The 18,899-nt window shown below is 26.3% G+C and overlaps 2 protein-coding genes across 2 annotated transcripts; one reads left to right on the forward strand and one right to left on the reverse strand.

Annotated features, from left to right (window-relative positions):
• Positions 1 to 12,401: 12,401 nt before the first annotated feature.
• GO595_007462 (Adaptor complexes medium subunit family protein) lies at positions 12,402 to 13,613 on the forward strand (the record flags this gene model as incomplete). The annotated part of the gene is made up of 1 exon (XM_067920929.1): positions 12,402 to 13,613. The coding sequence occupies one exon, from the start codon at positions 12,402 to 12,404 to the stop codon at positions 13,611 to 13,613; it is 1,212 nt and encodes a 403-aa protein (XP_067772372.1).
• A 71-nt stretch (positions 13,614 to 13,684) lies between these two features.
• Positions 13,685 to 14,290, reverse strand: GO595_007463 (ras-related protein Rap-1A-like; the record flags this gene model as incomplete). Its single annotated transcript, XM_067920930.1, has 1 exon — positions 13,685 to 14,290. The coding sequence occupies one exon, from the start codon at positions 14,288 to 14,290 to the stop codon at positions 13,685 to 13,687; it is 606 nt and encodes a 201-aa protein (XP_067772373.1).
• Positions 14,291 to 18,899: the final 4,609 nt, after the last annotated feature.

An 18,899-nucleotide genomic window follows, 5' to 3' on the forward strand; every position in this document is an offset into this window, starting at 1 on the left:
AATTTAACTATTTCTGTTTTGCCACTTGAAGATGCTAAGTATAATGGAGTTTGAATTTATTCAAACAATTACCAAATATTGCTTTAATATAATATTTTATTGAAATATACATAAAATAAACAAAAATGATATTTTTACTATTAATATTTCCCACCTTATTAAGAAAGAATTTAAACACTTCAACATTATCACTTTGTGATGCTAATAAAAGTGCTGAATTAAAAATATTAATTAAATTCCAAATATTATTTTAAAATCCAATATCAGTATAATGAAAATTGAAAACTATAAACAAATATCTTTGGCATTAATATTAATTCCTTCTTGTTCGAGAAGAAGTTGGATAATTTTCATATATCCTTTTAATGATGCTATTAATAATGGTGTTCTAAATATTTGAAATGATTTTTAAATATTATTAATATATATCATAATATTATAACAAACTCGAAAACATTATAATAATCATCTCTTTCATTAATATCAATTCCTTTTTGTTGTAATACAAATTGAACAAGTTCGATATTTCCTGATTCTGTTGCATATAATAAAATTTTTTTAGGAATTTCATAATTTTGAAGAAAATATTCAACAAGATATAAATTACCAATTTTTGCTGATACATTAATTATATATTCATCAAACTGAATTTCTTTTTCTAATAATGAAAAAATTTCATAATTACCTTTGTTAATGCAATAATAAATTAATTCTTGTAACTTTACTTCATATAGTGTTTGCGTATTGTTTACATAATACCCAAATTTTTGGAATGGAATTTGTTTTGTATTTACATATGTTGTTGCTTGTTGATTTTTATCTAATTTTTCGATTTTATTTTCAAAAAGATATTTAAAGATATCATTTCGATGAAATTCAATTGCTGTTTCATATGCATCTTCAAATGTTGAATGATTTTGTTCACATAAATGAATAATTTCTTCATTTCCACCTGCAACTGCATATTTACCTGTGTTTTCTACACTTGCTCCATTCATAAGTAAATATTTAAAACATTTAACAGAAGAAAAAAATGCTGCATAATCAATTAATGAAACATTTTCTTTATTAATGAATGAACATCTTTCATAAAGTGATGGTTCAATTTTCTGGTTAAAATCAAAATTTTCTTGTGATGAAACTTCTTGAAGTTTTTCTATTTCATCATTTCGAATTATTTTTGCAAGTTCATTTGGATTTACTCCTTCTACAATTAATTTTTTGTGAAGCTCCCAATCATTCTTAGAAAGTTCATTATAATTTTTTAAAAATGTATCTTCAATTATATCATTTTTATATTTTATTTTGTTTTCTAATTTTGTTTTATAGTGTGCAAAATATTTAGTTGTAAATTTTTTTGTAATATTTGAATCAACTAAATTTTTTTCGATCATTTTCTCAATAACATAATATGTTTCTTGTGTATCAAATTCTGATATATAATTAATTAAAATTTCATTAATTGTTGTTTTGTTATTATTATTAATTTCATCTTCTTTTGCTTGAATTGTGTGTAAGTAATTAAAATATGTTTCTATTGTTTCTCTTCGAGTTAAAAATGCAGAATAAACCAGTATGATTAAACAATTATTAAATGTATAACGAAAATTTTTATCAAATAAAAGAATTGTTTGTGCAACAGTGAAATCAAAATTATTATCGCTTAAACTAAAAACCAGTTGTTCAAGAGAATTTGGTTTTAAATAACAAACCGATTGATTGTTTTCATTCATATCCTTTTTATGTATTTTGAATGTTTTACATGCAAAGTGAGCACTTTTTGCTGAGTCTTTTTCTTTCAATTATTGTGTCTGAGATAAGTGATAAATTATATTATTTCATGTTCTGAACAAAAAAAATTCACTCATTTATGAATAAGCCAAAATCTTTACTCAGTAATTTACGATGGATCTCACATTTTTTTTTTAACAAATTAAAAATAATTATCCTTAGATATATTAAGAAGGATAATTTATTGTATAATGTATTATATTTCTTCTTTATTTCTAAATGAAAAAATGTTAATTGAAGGATTACCTTGCAAATGATTTGATTAGAAAATTTCAGTACTTACAGAAACTCTTATCGTTATTCATTTTTTTGATGCCAAACAAACCGTCCAAAGGAATTCGTTGCACTTTTTGTTTTTGAAAACAATAACCGTATAATTAAAAACATTTCTCAATGTTCGAAAAAGATATTACTTACAAGTGTACTAAAGCAAATCTCATCATTATACTTCTTGCTCTTCTTTATTTTGGTGGATTATTGTGGTCAATCTTTATAACAGCTAAATGGGTTGCCACAGAACCTTATTTTTATATTTCTTATCATGAAAAGTCTGACTATTACAATTATGAACTATACTTAGATGCTTACGCTATTTCTTTGATTTGTCTGGTCTCGGTAGAACTTTTCTTTGCAATAACCACTTTAATGATTTTCTTATGCTGTTCTCATAAAAAGGTTTTCAAAATATTTGTTTACATTACTACTTTTTTCAGCATTCCTGTTATTGTTCTACATGCTGTTTCTATCATTAAAACCAATCCTACTGATTGTTCTGCATTTTACAATTATTCAGATTATTACAAGATAAAGAGTGTGCCAGGTTGCTTTGAAGCTCATTCAAATAATGCTACCATATTGCCTTATTTAATATTTACTCATGCGATGCTATTAGTTTACTTAATACTTACAGACTATGGTTTCCCACCAGATGAAACGGAACAAGTTTCTTCACAACCAATGACATCAAATGTTAATACAAATAATTATCAAACCAATGAACAAAGACCATCTACACAAGTAACAAATTATAGTCAATTCTACTAAGTGATTTGACTTTTTTGGGAATAGTAAAAAAATCAATATACATACTCAAATTTAATTTGGTTGAATAAAATTAACATCATATGACTGTTGTGATTTTCATTCTGAGTTGCATTTCTTTATTAATAACTGTGATAGTAACCTTGGAAGTTTAAAGCACTGCATAAAGTTTTGTTTCCATTTTTTAATAATCACTTTTTTGTAATATAAATAATTTTTAAGTTGAAAACGATCGTTAAAGAACTAAGTTTTGCAATATGAATAGCAGCAATCCCGATGGCGCTAATTCCAAATGTTATTCCATAGAGATAATGTCCAAACTTGAACGCACGATTTTTAATTTAACCCAAGATAATCTTGAAAATGCAATCGACATAGTAATAGAACTATTTGATATAAATTTCCCATATACATACAATTTATTCATTAGCAATTTAATTTATTTCGCATTTTATTCAAAAATAGAAGTGAGTGATTTGTATTTAAGTTATTTAGAAAGAATACAAAAGAAAGAAGAAGAAATTGACTCAAAAAATTTAAATATCATTAAAATTTTTTGTGAGTATATAAGTAGAATCAATTCACAAGAATCAAATTATTTAATTGAACAAATGATTGAACGAAATTTAATCAATGCAAGTTTTACCAAAAACATTTCCACCCCGTATTTTTATCATTATAAAACAGAAAATGAAATTTTTGCAAAATCTGCTCATATAATGAGTCAAAATCTTAATTTTTTTAAAAATTATAAAGTTTTATCAAAGAATGATTTTGAGCTTCATAAGAAATATATTAAAGAAGGACATAATCCAAATGAAATTGCAAAAATAATTCGAAATGATGAAATCGAAAAACTTCAAGAAGTGTCATCACAAGAAAATTTTGATTTTAATCAAATATTTGAACCGTCAATTTATGAGAGATGTTCATTTGTTAATGACTGGGGTGTTTCATTAATTGATTATGCAGCATTTTTTGGATCAGTTCAATGTTTTAAATATTTACTTATGAATGGAGCAAAAGGAAGTAATACAGGAAAATATGCAGTTGCAGGTGGAAATGAAGAAATTATTCATTTATGTGAACAAAATCATTCATCATTTGAAGGTGCATATGAAGCAGCAATTAAATTTCATCGAAATGATATCTTTAAATATATATATGAAAATAATTTAGAAACCATGTATCAATATCCACCAAGGTTTGGAGATCAATATCCACTAAAGTTTGAAGATCAATATCCACAAACGCCTGAATCATCCGAATCTTTAAGCAGTTTTTCATATTTATTTAGAAAAATGAAACAAAAGGATATTAATGATTTGGGAGACATATGTATCAATAACGGAAATTCTGAAATTTTTTTATATTTACTTGGAAAAGGATTAAAAATTAAAGAATCCACAATCAATGAAGCAGCAAAAATTGGTAATTTATATCTTGTTAAACATTTTCTCCTAAATAATTCAATTCCAAATAACATTTTAAAATTTGCTTTGAAATCAGGAAATATTGAACTTGTTAAATATGTTTTGGAACAAGGAGTTGATCTTAATACTAGAAATATTTGGTCATTTTATTTAAAGTTTATTTCTATTATTTAAAGTTTCAATATAATATATGGAAATTATTTAAAATATTTAATACATTTCTTATGTGTGCATCTAAAAATGGTTATGAGGATATTGTTAAATTACTACTTGATCTAAAAATATTTAATATTAATGATCAAAATATTAATTTGTTTTATTTAAAACATGTTTTATTAATTTTATGTTTCAAAATAAGATTTGGAAATTATTTAAATTATTTAAAACAGCACTTATTTTAGCATCTGAATATGGTCATACAGAAATAGTTAAATTACTTCTTGAACAAAAAGGAATTGATATTAATGCTAAAGATATTTATTTATTTGATATTATGTTTGTTTTAATGACCTCGTGTTTCGATATAAAATTTGGAAATTATTTAAATTATTTTGGACAGCACTTATATGTGCATCTGAAAATGGTCATACAGAAATAGTTAAACTACTTCTTGAACAAGAAGGAATTGATATTAATGCTAAAGATATTTATTTGTTTTATTTGATATTTATTTTAATAATTTTATATTTCAAAATAATATTTGGAAATTATTTAAATTATTTAATACAGCACTTATGATTGCATCTTTAAAAGGTGATATAAAAATAGTTAAATTACTTCTTGAACACAAAGAAATTGATATTAATGCAAAAGATATTTGTTTGTTTTATTTAATATTTATTTTAATAATATAAAATTTCAAAATAATATTTGGAATTTATTTCAAACATTTCAAACAATACTTTCGCGTGTAGAGCAAATTTTACATTCAAAATGTTTTAAAAAAATATTCAACATGCTTCACGAAAAAGGTGCAAAATTGTAATGTAGCAATACTCTTTACAAATAAAACAATATTAATATATATTATGAAATGATTTTATCGGAATATATTTTTATTATTATTATTATTAAAAACTGCTTCAAAAAAGGTGCTAATAATAAAATTTTTGATTCATTATAGATTTTTTTTGTATTTAATTAAAAACAAAATTTAGGGAAATTATCTACAAAATACAAAGTAATTAAAATTCATAGCAACATTAATGTCAAAAAAAATTATTTTACTCATAACACCGGCCAATTTCCCGAATGAAGGCCAAGGATATAATTTCATTATGCCAGTAGAACAAATCTTCTGTATGGCATTGTAATGAACTTATTACTAATTAACTTTACAAAGATATTATGTCACTATCAGCATACAACAACTTATGAGTCACATATAACTGGATTAAATTTTGTAAAATTTGTACTGCCCAAAAATTCTTATTCCATGATAAGGCATATATTTTTCATAAAGCTCGAAACATAAAATCTCTTAATTCATGTGGACTGATGAAAAAATGGCTGGAAAGGAAAATTATTATAAACGGCCTCTTGATATGAACCAATGGATTTTATTTCTTTCAAACGGCAATGAAATATATATTGAACATCCAGAAGACTTAGAAGGCGATGAAATAGTATCTGTAACCTCGGGGAAAACATGTAGACCAAACATAGAAACATTTTATTTTGCTACGTTATCATTTTCAGGAAAAGTTCACCTCTTCTCGAACACCGGTGATGGCAGTCCACTGTTTTCTAACTCAGAACTTATTCAAACAGATGTAAATATAATCAAATCCTCATACGAATTTTTATACACTGTAAGTGATAAGACATTATTTCGTTGGCAAATCATGCCTAGTGGCGCACACATGATGCCTACTTCATACAAATTTTCTTCATCGATTCTTAAAATTTCACATTTATATGATTTGGGGAAGCGTAATGAAGACGAAAAATACCAAAAAGTTTGTATTGTTCAAACAGTGGATTATAACCTTTATATCACCAGTGATAAAGTATATCATTTATTAAGTAATGTTTTAACCTTTGATACATCAGGAACTGAAATTGTTTATCTTACAATCAGTGACAACAAATATCATTATGCTAAAATCAGTGATCATAATCTCATTACATGTCCTATTCCACGAGATTTACCAAAGGAATTTGAACACTGTCCTGATAACATTTATCTTCATGACTATGATATCTTTATTGAGAATCGACTTGGTTCACTTCAAATTATAAATCGGAAAAGTATTGATATTTATAAATTTCAAAGTGAATCAAATTTGATATACATTTCTAGTGATCGAAATAAATTATTATTTCTTCGTCCACTTGACTTTGAAGATGATATTATATTCCAAACACAACATCAAATCATTGATTTCGATGAACTTAAAATGAATGAGCCATCTTTCATTATTATTATGAATGATTTATACATTGAATTTGATATTGAAAACATTGCATCTATAAATATAGATAATTTATATGATTCTCATTTCCTTTGTAATATTGTATTTATTGATTTATATAGATCACTTTTTCATTATCAAATGAATGAAAATATTTATCAAATTGTTGAATTGATTGCGAAATTGATTCTTTATATTAATTTCCAAATTCCTTTAATTAGAATTTTAAATTATGATTTCTTTGAATATGTTTTAACGAATATAAATCTTGATGATAATAATAACATACCAATAATCGCTTATTTACTTATACTCATTTCTTATTCTTATTCACATTCACCATATAACTTTAATAATAAACAAAAAATTCAATACTTAAAGAGCCAAAATAGAATTCGGCCTTATTTCTTCCCACCAAGTCAAATGCAAATAAAAAGTGTTACGCAACTTTTATATCGAAATATTAATTTTTTTAATAATGACGAACGTTTAATTTATCATTCTTTAACTTCGTTAATGATATTAATACGTTTCACTCAAATTAATATAAATTTCTTGTTAACAAACCTTATAAAATATGATTTTATGTTCGATAAAGTCGAAACTGAAGATGTTTCTCTTCTTCTTGAGATTTTACTTTCAAGAAAAATTAATGATCGAAATATCTTCATCGAACATAATAAAAAAATTGCAAAGTTATCTTTGAGGTTTTATAAAGATTTACAATTAAACCCAAATTGTCAAAAAATACTTCCGAAAATTGATGACTTTTGGGAAAGAGCAATGAAAGGAAATTGGTTACAATTCAAACAAATTTACGAAGATTTTGTGAATTCATTAAAAGATGACGTCTTCGAATTGATAAACTCAATAACATTTATGGCGGAACCTGATATGAAATCGAAAATAAGTGACTTTTTGGATTTATATTTCCCAAAGCCTTTGATGGTTAAAAGGAATTTCTCTTTTCAAAAGGAAATAACACAAATGATTAAAGTGCAAGAGAAAATTTATGAACAGATAAAGATAATACAAATATTTCAAATAACTCAAAAATGTATTGATATGCTTAGAGAATAAAAAATTATTATATATATTTTAGTTGTGATTTTAATAATAGAATTTTTTGGATTTTTTGGTCATTATAAATTATTATAGAGTATACCGTTCCTTCATATGTCTGTAAATTTTTGAAAACACTTAATTTTCAACATTACTCCCATCAATTAAAATTTATGATTCTATTATTTTCTTCAAGAAAGTATATATAAAAAGCATTATTTACATATTTTTGAATTTCATAAATTCGATTTTTTTTTCATCAAACATATGATTTTGATTATTTTTATAATATTAATTTGCTAATTATATATTATTTTAGTATTTTTGAAATTGATTTACAACAACTTCAATAATAAACGTTCAAAAACAAGTGCTAAACGTTTTTCACAAGAAAAATTCTGAGGATTTCCTTCTTTCAAATAATTCTATATGATCATAGAATAAAAATTTTTTACTGAATGTAATTTTAAACGTTCTTTGGGTGAAGTCACCCAAAATGCACACCATCAATGAAGAATTCGAAACCGTAGTACCAAAAGGACTTGAGTGGCTTTGCGAACTTGGTGTAGGCTTTACTAAAGGAGGTGATGTATTTTTTACAATACCTACATATCTTATTACCGAAAATTTAGAAAAATGGGTGAACCAAACTCCATCTAATGAATTAGATGAGGCCAAAGAATCCATTGAAAAATATCTTGTTGAAAAAGACAGTCTTTATCAATGGCTTAAATCTGAAAGTAATTCATTACCATCACTTGTTCATATTTTAATTCGTAATACAACATTTCAAAACGAGATTATTAAGCTTCTTTGTCAATTTCTCTCAATGACAGGTTTAGAAGGTATTCCCACAGAAAAAACAAAACACATAGTTAATCAAATCATTTCAGTTTTTTCATTTCTTCCCAAAGTTGTTGATCAAGACTATTTTGAAAGTACGATTTTTGATAGTTTAAGTACCACAGAAGAATGTTTTTGTCAATTATTAATTCAAAATTTCCATCATTTTTTTGATAATTCTGATACTATCATTAATCGTTTAATTGACTTAATGGATCAAATGCCGAAATATGCCAAAGAAGCTCTTTCTTCATTAGAATGTTTTAATCTTACACAAGAAAAAAAAGATGAAGTTCGTGATAAAGTCCGTAATGACATGCTTTCATCAGTAAGTTCTAATGACTTGCCGACATTCATAAGGTTTCTAATTAACTCGACTGATTCAAATAATGCTGCGTCTACGGTGAGTGCGATTCGTAATCAAATCATTATTGTTGACAACAGCATCAAAATTCAAATTGACACTCTATCGTTGGACGATACAAACGTCTTCCTCCTAATTCAACTTAAATCTGCTTTACAATTTAATCATGATTTTTGTAATGAATTTATACGTGTATTAGATACGTGTAATGATTTATGTATATTAGACGTATGGATATTATTTTGTTTATTTTCTATTCCATCAAAAAGGATTAAAGCAGAACAATTATTAACCAAATTATCTGAAAATGGACTTTTCATAACTAAATTAACAAATTCAATTGTTGGTTATATAAATGTATTAGAAACACTTATAACTACACTTACAGAAATAATCCCATGGGCATTAAATCATACTTCTAATAAAGTTGTTGAAGTTGGATCAACATTAGCAATCATATTATTTAAAGAAATTGATAAACCGGAAATCCAACAAGATATATTAGCGTCATTAATACGACAAATTAATATCGGCATTGATAGTAATAAAGAAAATGCATCGAATGTCCTTATACAATTATCGAAAGAAGCGTTACCAAAGTTAAGTTATCATTTACCATTACTTCAAGGCATATTATATTCATATGATTCTATTCCAGTATATATATTTAAGAATGTAATTAATGTAATAGTTTTAGCAACATTTAAAGAAGAAGGCGATTATAAAAATGGATCACAATTATCAATATTTTATGAGAAATTAATACAATCTAATAAACGAGAAACAAAAGATATCGGAATTATTACTGCGTCATCAGTCATTAATCGATTATCATCAATTAACATTGAAAACATTGATATCATATTACAATATTTTAATAGTATTTTATCAAGTTTAAAAGATGATATTTTAGGAATTAATTTATTTTTAACTCAAATTAAATTAAATAATGATCGAAATAATTTATTTAATGAATATTTAATTAAAATATTAACAGAAAGTTTAAAGTCAATTAAAATCGAACGTAAAAATGATATAACTGAATGGTTTTCATTATCTGAAGAAACAGATTATGCTATCGATTGTATAACAGATGTAATTAATGGAAGTTTTTATCAAAATCAAAAGAAATCGATTTTGTTAGTCGATCAAGTTCGACAATTACAACAAGGATTAAATAGTTCATTTGTTATCATGAATTCAGGAATCCAATTATTATTTGATTGTCATATTAAATTAAACCATAATATCATTGAAGTAATGGATGATTATATTCATATGCCATTACATTTATTTGCACGTGAAGAAGATAAAGATGAAAACAATTTAACACATAATCAAAAAATTCAATGTTTATTATTAGCACATAGTTGGATATGTTCATTAATTAATTATATTTATGATTATAATGATATCTTTGATATAATTATTGAGAAATTTAATAATCGAATTGAAATAGAAAATGAAATCTTAAATTATATGAATCAAATAAAAACTTTTACACATCCTTTATATGGACAAATGTTTCCACGTTCTAAAGCTTATATTAAAAAGATTTCATCATCAATAGATCGATCATCAATGTTTATTAGTAAATTTAGAGGATCATTTATAGCACCACGTTATGAATCATTATATATCATTAAGAACATTGATTTCCAATATGAACCAATTATCCTTCGATTATTAGATGATTATATTTATATATTAAATCCACCTAAAGATCCATTATTTAATGTCATAAAACCGGACGAATTTGATTTAGATTTATTACAATATATATCAAATGATTTATTAAATCATTTTTGTTCAACAGAAACAAAATATTCACAAATGATTATTGAACGAATTTTAACAATTATTAATATACAAATCCAATTACCGATTTATAAAGATAAAAATATATTTTCATTGTTCTTAAGTAGTATTAGTTTCCAACTTACACGAAAAGATTGTTTTTTACATTTCTCTCAAATGATATGTAATTCGATGCCATTAAATAATAAGTTATTAATGATCACATTATTAAAGAACATTATTCATTGTGGACCTGTTCAACGGAATATAATGGAAATAATGAACAATGAGTTTAATATCTTATGTAAACATTGTTATGAATTACTTTCTTCACGCCAAACAATATTAAACAAAAATGGCGTGAAACAAATTCTTCCGATTTATTTTGAACATCATCAAAATTGTTTAAATGTAATAAAAGATTTAGTTAAAAATATACTGAAACCAAATATATTCTCAAATGAACAAAGTGAAGAATGGACTTCTTTAACAGAAGATACATATGAATTTTATTTAAATAATTGTTTTAACATTATAAATAAAAAAGTTAACGAGTTTAATAAAAGAATTAAAAAAGATGACATTACATTAGATGAACAAAACATTTTGGTGATGATGGAAAGGTTAATATTATTATCCGATTTAATAAAAGAAATAACTAAAAACGCATTGGACCCAAAAATCCCAGATAAAACTTTAAGAATCGTAATGAGCTCAGGTTCAACGTGGATGGAATATTGTTCTGCGTTGTTGGAGTTCCTAAAAGACGCGTATCAAGTCGACAATAGGAAAGTACATAAGTTCTTGAATAATATGACAATGATACAAAAGAATTTGCAGAAATTATCAAATTACGTAAGAAAAGACGTGCCGCAATTACAGAAATATTTGCCGAAGCTGAGTAAGGCGCTGTCGCAGTTTAACTACGATTTGAAATGCGCATTCTCAACAGTGTTCGGTGATGAGGACGTAAAAATTGGTATATACTCTCAGGGGAACTCACAGATAAGCAATGTACAGGATGAAGATGACGAATGAATTGTTAAATAATAATAAAATGTTATTATGTTTTGATTTATGTTGAAATAATAATATTCTTTACGAAATATTTTATGTTGCGAAAAGACATAAATTCCTTCAATGCAATTGTAGTTTCGGAATTTTATTAACAAAAAAACAATTTTTCTAGCAAATGATGAAAATGGGAATAAAATTTTATGTTGAGAAAAGACATAAATTCCTTCAATGCAATTGTAGTTTTGGAATTTTATTAATAAAAAAACAATTTTTCTAGCAAATGATGAAAATGGGAATAAAATTTTATGTTGAGAAAAGATATAAATTCCTTCAGTGCAATTGTAGTTTTGGAATTTTATAAACAAAAAAACAATTTTTCTAACTATTAATAGAATAAAATCTTATGTTAATAATAGAAATGTGTTTAAAATGAAAAAATATAAACTGTGTATTTTTGATTTCATCTTAAAAAAGCATTTCTCAAAAATAGAATTATCGCTTCCATTCAAAACATTTGGACGATAAAAAATATATAGAAATAACCGATAATTGATTTGAATTTTATGCTTTGAATCCCTCAAACGTTTAAGCTTTTGACGGCTAAACGATAACTCATTTGTAGCGGTTATAACAGTTCAAATGATATCAGCTGTATTCCTGGTCAACAACGAAGGAGTCATTCTAATCGAAAAGCAATATCGCGAAAAAATAAAAAGAAGTGACATAGATTCTGCCCTAATTGCAATTAAAGATCATACAAAGGTTACTCCAGGAATCATCCAAAATGATGACTTATCAATATTACTTCTCCCTAGAGAAGATATATGGATTGTTGGGGTATGTGAAGGAGATGAATTTGCTTTATTTGGCGTTTCTGTCCTTCAATACATTGGAAGACTTCTTCAAACCCAACTAAAGAATGGCGTTTCAGAATTTTCCATCAAAGATGAATACCACGTAGTTTACAGAATCCTTGACTATGCTGTTGATTTTGGTTATCCACTTTTCGATGAATGCAATTTAGTTAATACTTTATTGAACCGCCAAACATCAGATTATTCCAAAGGAGAAAGGCTACAGCTTGATCTCGAAAAGCCATGGCGTTCATGTGGCTTTAAACGAACACCAAATGAAATCTTACTTGATGTCATCGAAACTATCGACGTTTCTGTCTCTGAACATGGACGTATGGACTTCTGTCATATCCGTGGGAGTATTGAAGCCACAAGTAGACTTTCTGGAACGCCAACATGCAAACTTGTATTAAAGCCAACAACTCATTATGAAGACGCATCCTACCACCGTTGTGTCGACAACACTTACACAGGCAAAACAATCACATTCATTCCACCAAATGGCCAATTTACTCTCATGAGATATCGAGTCACGGCCGCCCAAGTTAATTTACCTGTTTGGATCATACCAAAGTTCACTTGGGATCGCAGTAGTGTTTCATTTGAGATAATTCTTAAGCCCGATCCAAATCTTCCGAAATTTATTAATAATCTATCGGTAAGTTTTGATCTTCCTGACGGCGTTACAATGCCTTCCTTCGCCCCTCAGACCGGAAGAGCAACATATGACTCCGCTACGAGGGAGGCGACATGGACGATCGGAATCTTCTCCGGTAAAGACCCGATCACACTTAAGGGAAGTGCGTCAACGCCTCCTGGCTTTGAGTTGGGCGGAAGGTTCCCCATTGTTTCTGCTAAGTTCTCTACGGTTGGTGTTGCACCATCCGGTTTTGCTGTTGAAAGATTAGATGTTGAAGGAGAAAACTATAAATCTTTCAAAGGGATGAAATATGTTACTGCATCTGGAAATTATGAGTTTAGAACTGGTTTATGCTAAATAAACAAAGCAAGTAAATGCTAGAAATATGTAATAGATTTTATATCTTTGTTAAAGTAAATTTCATTTATTTAATATGTTTCACATTTGGATTTTTTCGTTTTCTTTTTCGTTTCCTTTTGATCCTTTTGTAATAAAATATGTGCAATTCCTTCAAAGAGTTCTTTAATGTTCTTATATTCTCGATATGATACTTCTAACACTGGACATCCAAGTTCTTTACCAAGTGCTTGACCAACTTCAATCGGAACTGAATCGGGAGTTCGTCGTTCACAATTGTTTGCTGCAATAATGCATGGAATCGTGACAACTCCTTTAGCTTGAAGTGCAGTTTTATATAAATCTTTTACACTTTCAACAGAGGTTGGATCTAAAATTGAATAAACAAAAATAAATCCATTAACAATTTTCATTTCCCTATTCCTTGATTCCATAAAACCATCTTGTCCAGCTGTATCCAATATTTCAATAGTGACTGATTTCCCATCAACTTTGATAGTTTTTGTGAATTCATCTTCTATTGTCAGCATATAAAGTGGTTCATATTGTTCTATAATATATGCTTTTGTGATTTCAGTCTTATCAGAGCCACCTCCGCCAAAAACACCAATCTTATAATAATATTTTTCTTCTGATTGCGTTTCATTTCCAGGTTTCTCATCTTGTTTTTGACTCATTTGGAAAGATAATAATTTTGTGATATCAACATATTGAAAACTTTTCAAAGAAAATTCAAAGAAATAATAGAATGAAGTGGGCAGAAAAACATTTAAATACTTATCTTTATTACTGCATTTAACTTCATAATATATCGAAATATTAAATTTTTTGTTGTGACAAATGATTAAACAAAAAAAAAAATATATTTCAATACTTCTATTTATTAATTTATATTTTACATTTCATGTTCATAATAATACTGGTGGTGTCGATGCTCCATATAATTTGTTTTCAACGTCCATGTTTTGAATATTTTTATGGAAAACTTGCGTTTGTAATTCAATAAATACTTTGTACGTCACAAATGAGTCTGAGCCTGCTTGATGTTCTTTGCCAACACGTTCAACTGAATATTGATCCGCAATGCCTTGTAAACCATTCGCAATATTAGGAAAACATGACGTATAATATTTAATATCATAAAAATGTGGAAAGTAAATGTGAAGCATTTTGAAAAAACTTTGAGTTGTCGCTCGGGAGTGGTGAACTTGTAAGTGCTTTAAGAAGATATCCAAAATCTGAAATACTATGAAATGTAATCCACGTGATTTCATTGTTCATAACAAGACCACTCGTAAGAACAAAACGTCCAAAATCATAAACATCAATACCTTCTTCATTAAATTTGGAAAAATCAATACCTGATTGTTGTAATAATGTAATGGCACGTCCAAAATGTGGATCTTTTTCAATATTAAATTTAAAGTTAAATTGCCACGTACAAACTGGACTTGGAACTTCTCCTTTAGAATTACCTAACGTGATCCCAATTTGAATGATTTTTTAAGATATCAACATTACATCGCATTGATTGATACTCAAGTTCTTCGGTGAATTTAAAACAACCTGATGGTTTAGCTACAACACCTGGAAATTCGGTATCCATCCCAATAAATGGATAATCTTGAATTAAATCACTGATAATTTTCATTTCTTCTTCTAAATTATTTGCCCATACTTCTCGAATCATTTTTTTGTGTAAATAAAAGTGGAGGACGTTAAAATTCAACTCAAAGCAGTTCTTTTGTTTACCCCGATAAATTCTTAAAAGAATACTATTAATTATCTAAGAAAAATTTTATTTGTTAATTTAAAGATAATTTTTTCAGATTTACTCAGCAAATTTATAAAATTAGTTCATATATTTATTATCTTAAAATTATTAATTAATTATCAGCTGCCAATTTTTATTAATATGAAAGCAAATAAAAAATAAATTTAAATGTAATGTTGACATTTCGAAATGATGAATATTTAGACAATTATATTTTAGAACATAATTTTTGATTATGTAGGATAATAATTAATTTTAGATAATGAAAGGGTGATTGGTCTAGGGGAATGATTCTCGCTTTGGGTGCGAGAGGTCTCGGGTTCGATTCCCGAATCGCCCCTAAATTTTTGTTTTTTTTCACCTTCAGCCAAAGGAAGTTCAAATGGACATTCGAAACAATGAAAGAACAAAAAATCGTAAAAAAGATCAAAAACTTATTCCAATGTATTAAACTACACAGTGTTGCTACCAATAGCTCTAGCAGATCAAAAAGATTCTTTAGAATCTCTTAAGAGAATTTATCATATTTACAAACATCTCAGGAATCCGAATTTAACCAATTTTGTTTTCATTTTCCATATATGGATTTTTTTTTTTTTTTCATTTCTCACATAAATTCAGAATTGGGTCAAATTGCTTTTGGGTGTTTTTCATGTGCACTTTACTCCAGTGTTAAAAAGCCCAATTTTTCCACTCCGGAGAACATCCAGTTTTTTATTTCTTTGTTTCAAAGCAATAATTCTTCGTTGATATCGTCTTCTCTTTCTGTATTATACAATATTTGTGCTATCAATGAAGGAAGCCGCAAAAGAAATCCCATTTATTATCTTATTGACAATGGAATAATATCAATTCTCAAAACTCTTCCACAATCTGTTCAAATGATACAATTCATTGAACTCTTAAGCACCATCCAAAGTCCATTTATACCCGATTTATGTTTACTCATCATTAATTATTTGAATTCTGATGATGTTGAATTTCTTTATCACGCAATGATTGCTGTTTATAACATCTTCAAAACATGCGTCACGAATGTGAAAGAAATCAAAGAAATATTTTGGCCAATTTTTACGAATAATATTATACGTTATTTTTACGTTAAAAAAAACAGATTTTATATTAAATTCTTTCGAGCATTAAATTGTTTTGATGGACTTCCTTATGAATATGGATCAACAATTCTTGAAATCATTTTTGCTTCTAAACCAAAACGTAACACTAAAAGAGATAAATTGGTTGGCGTCGCAATGTCATTATTTTTATTTAATAATGAAAATTGGGCACCATTTTTATCCGAAAAATTTGTTTTTACTTTCTTTGCTCCGAATGAAAAGAAATCGATATACGAAAAATCGTCGTTTAAAGTACAAAATTTTATCATTGAGGGTTTGGTTCATTATTTTAAGTTTGAGGATGGTAAAGATGTGTGTTATGGTATAGTCGGCGTGCTAATAGATGCTTTAGAACGTGATGGATTAGAATTACTTTGTTTAAGTAAATTGATTTCGATTTTGGTAATGAATGAGAAAAACACAATTTTGCTGAATTTGTTCACAGAAAAAATTCAAATTTTTAATGATTTATGTTTAAGTGAAAATGATAAAATACAAGAAATGGCTTTAAAAATAATAGAATGGATTGAACAAAGTTAAAATTATTAAAATATATTATTGCATTTGTTTTATTTTTAAATTTTTTGGAATTTTAAATTATGAAAATTGTAAAATTTCTTCGATGATATAGCTAAAAAATGTTTAGATTATTTTTGAAACAAAATGTGAAGTTTGTTCTTTTATTTAATCAGAAAACTTTAATATTAAATTATTTTTATGTGATATTAATACAAATTATTGAAAATGACTTATTTAAGCTATAACTTCATTTCTTTTTAATTAATTCAATTATTTTTTGATGATTATACAAAGATGCATAAGTGATGTATTAGATGTTTAACTATTTTGGGGCCTGGCTAAGCACCCCTACGGTTTTAATGGGACCAACTCTATTTATATGTTGCTAGATTGCGTGAAAAATTATTATTTTATGTTACATTTTCGGGAATTTTAGATGATTGAACAATTTTTAGAAGATATTGATGTAAATTTCTTTTTGAGATTGATTATTTTTAAAATCAGTTCGAAAAAAATTTGACTAAAGAAAAAAAACAAAATAATACATTGGAATAAGTTTTTGATCTTTTTACGATTTTTGTTCTTTCATTGTTTCGAATGTCCATTTAAACTTCCTTTGGGTGAAGGTGAAAAAAACAAAAATTTAGGGGCGATTCGGGAATCGAACCCGAGACCTCTCGCACCCAAAGCGAGAATCATTCCACTAGACCAATCACCCTTTCGTTATTTGAAAAAATACATTATTTTTTATTATAATAATTTTTATCATCTGTTTTTTTGGTTATTTTTCATATTATTATTTAACATTTGTCTATCAATCTTTTGAAAATATGGAATTAAAACATGTTGCCAAGAATCAATGTATAGAGAATAAACAAATAAATGATGATATTATAAATTTGATCAAACTAAAAAAAATTATTTTCGATTTAACAAATGAAAATTTTGATACATCAGTTAGACAAACATTAAAACTATTGGATTTAAATTTTCCAAATTCTATTAATTTTATCATTGCTAATTTAATTTATTATGCGTTTTATTCACAAAAGAAAGATGTTTATCTTTATTTAAATTATTTAAAAACAATTCAAATCAAAGAAGAAGAAATAAATAGTAATAATAAAATTACGTTAAAGATAGTTGAAATTTTTATTAATAAATTACAAATTGGATCACAGGAGTCATATTATTTTATTGACAAAATGATTAAATTAAAACTGATAAGCGAAGATATTGTTAATAGTATTCAATCTAATTATTTTATACATTATCAAACAAAAGAAAATAAAAAGATTAAATATAATGCATTTGAAAATAACATTGAAAAAAAATTCAGAGAAAATTATTTAGAATTATCAAAGAATAATTGGGAACTTCATAAAAAATTAATTGAAGAAGGAGTAAATCCAAATAAAATTGCAAAAATAATTCGAAATGATGAAATAGAAAAACTTCAAGAAATATCATCACAAACAAACTTTGATTATAACCAAACAATTGAACCATCATTTTATGAAAGATGTTCATTCATTAATAAAGAAAATGTTTCATTAATTGATTATGCAGCATTTTTTGGATCAGTTAAATGTTTTAAATATTTACTTACGAATGGTGCAAATGTAAAAAACACAGGCAAATATGCTGTTGCAAGTGGAAATCTTGAAATTATTCATTTATGCGAACAAAATCATTCATCATTTGTAGATGCATATGAAACAGCAATTGAATTTCATCGAAATGATATTTTTTATTATCTTTATGAAAATAAATATCAAAATATATATAAACATAGTCAAAAGTCACCTCCAAGATCAGAAGATATTAATCCACTTTTCTTTATAGATTGTGGCACTGAAACATTAACAGAATCTGAAA

This window comes from Histomonas meleagridis (assembly GCF_020186115.1).
Source record: "Histomonas meleagridis strain 2922-C6/04-10x chromosome Unknown contig_53, whole genome shotgun sequence".
NCBI classification, from domain to species: domain Eukaryota; phylum Parabasalia; order Tritrichomonadida; family Dientamoebidae; genus Histomonas; species Histomonas meleagridis.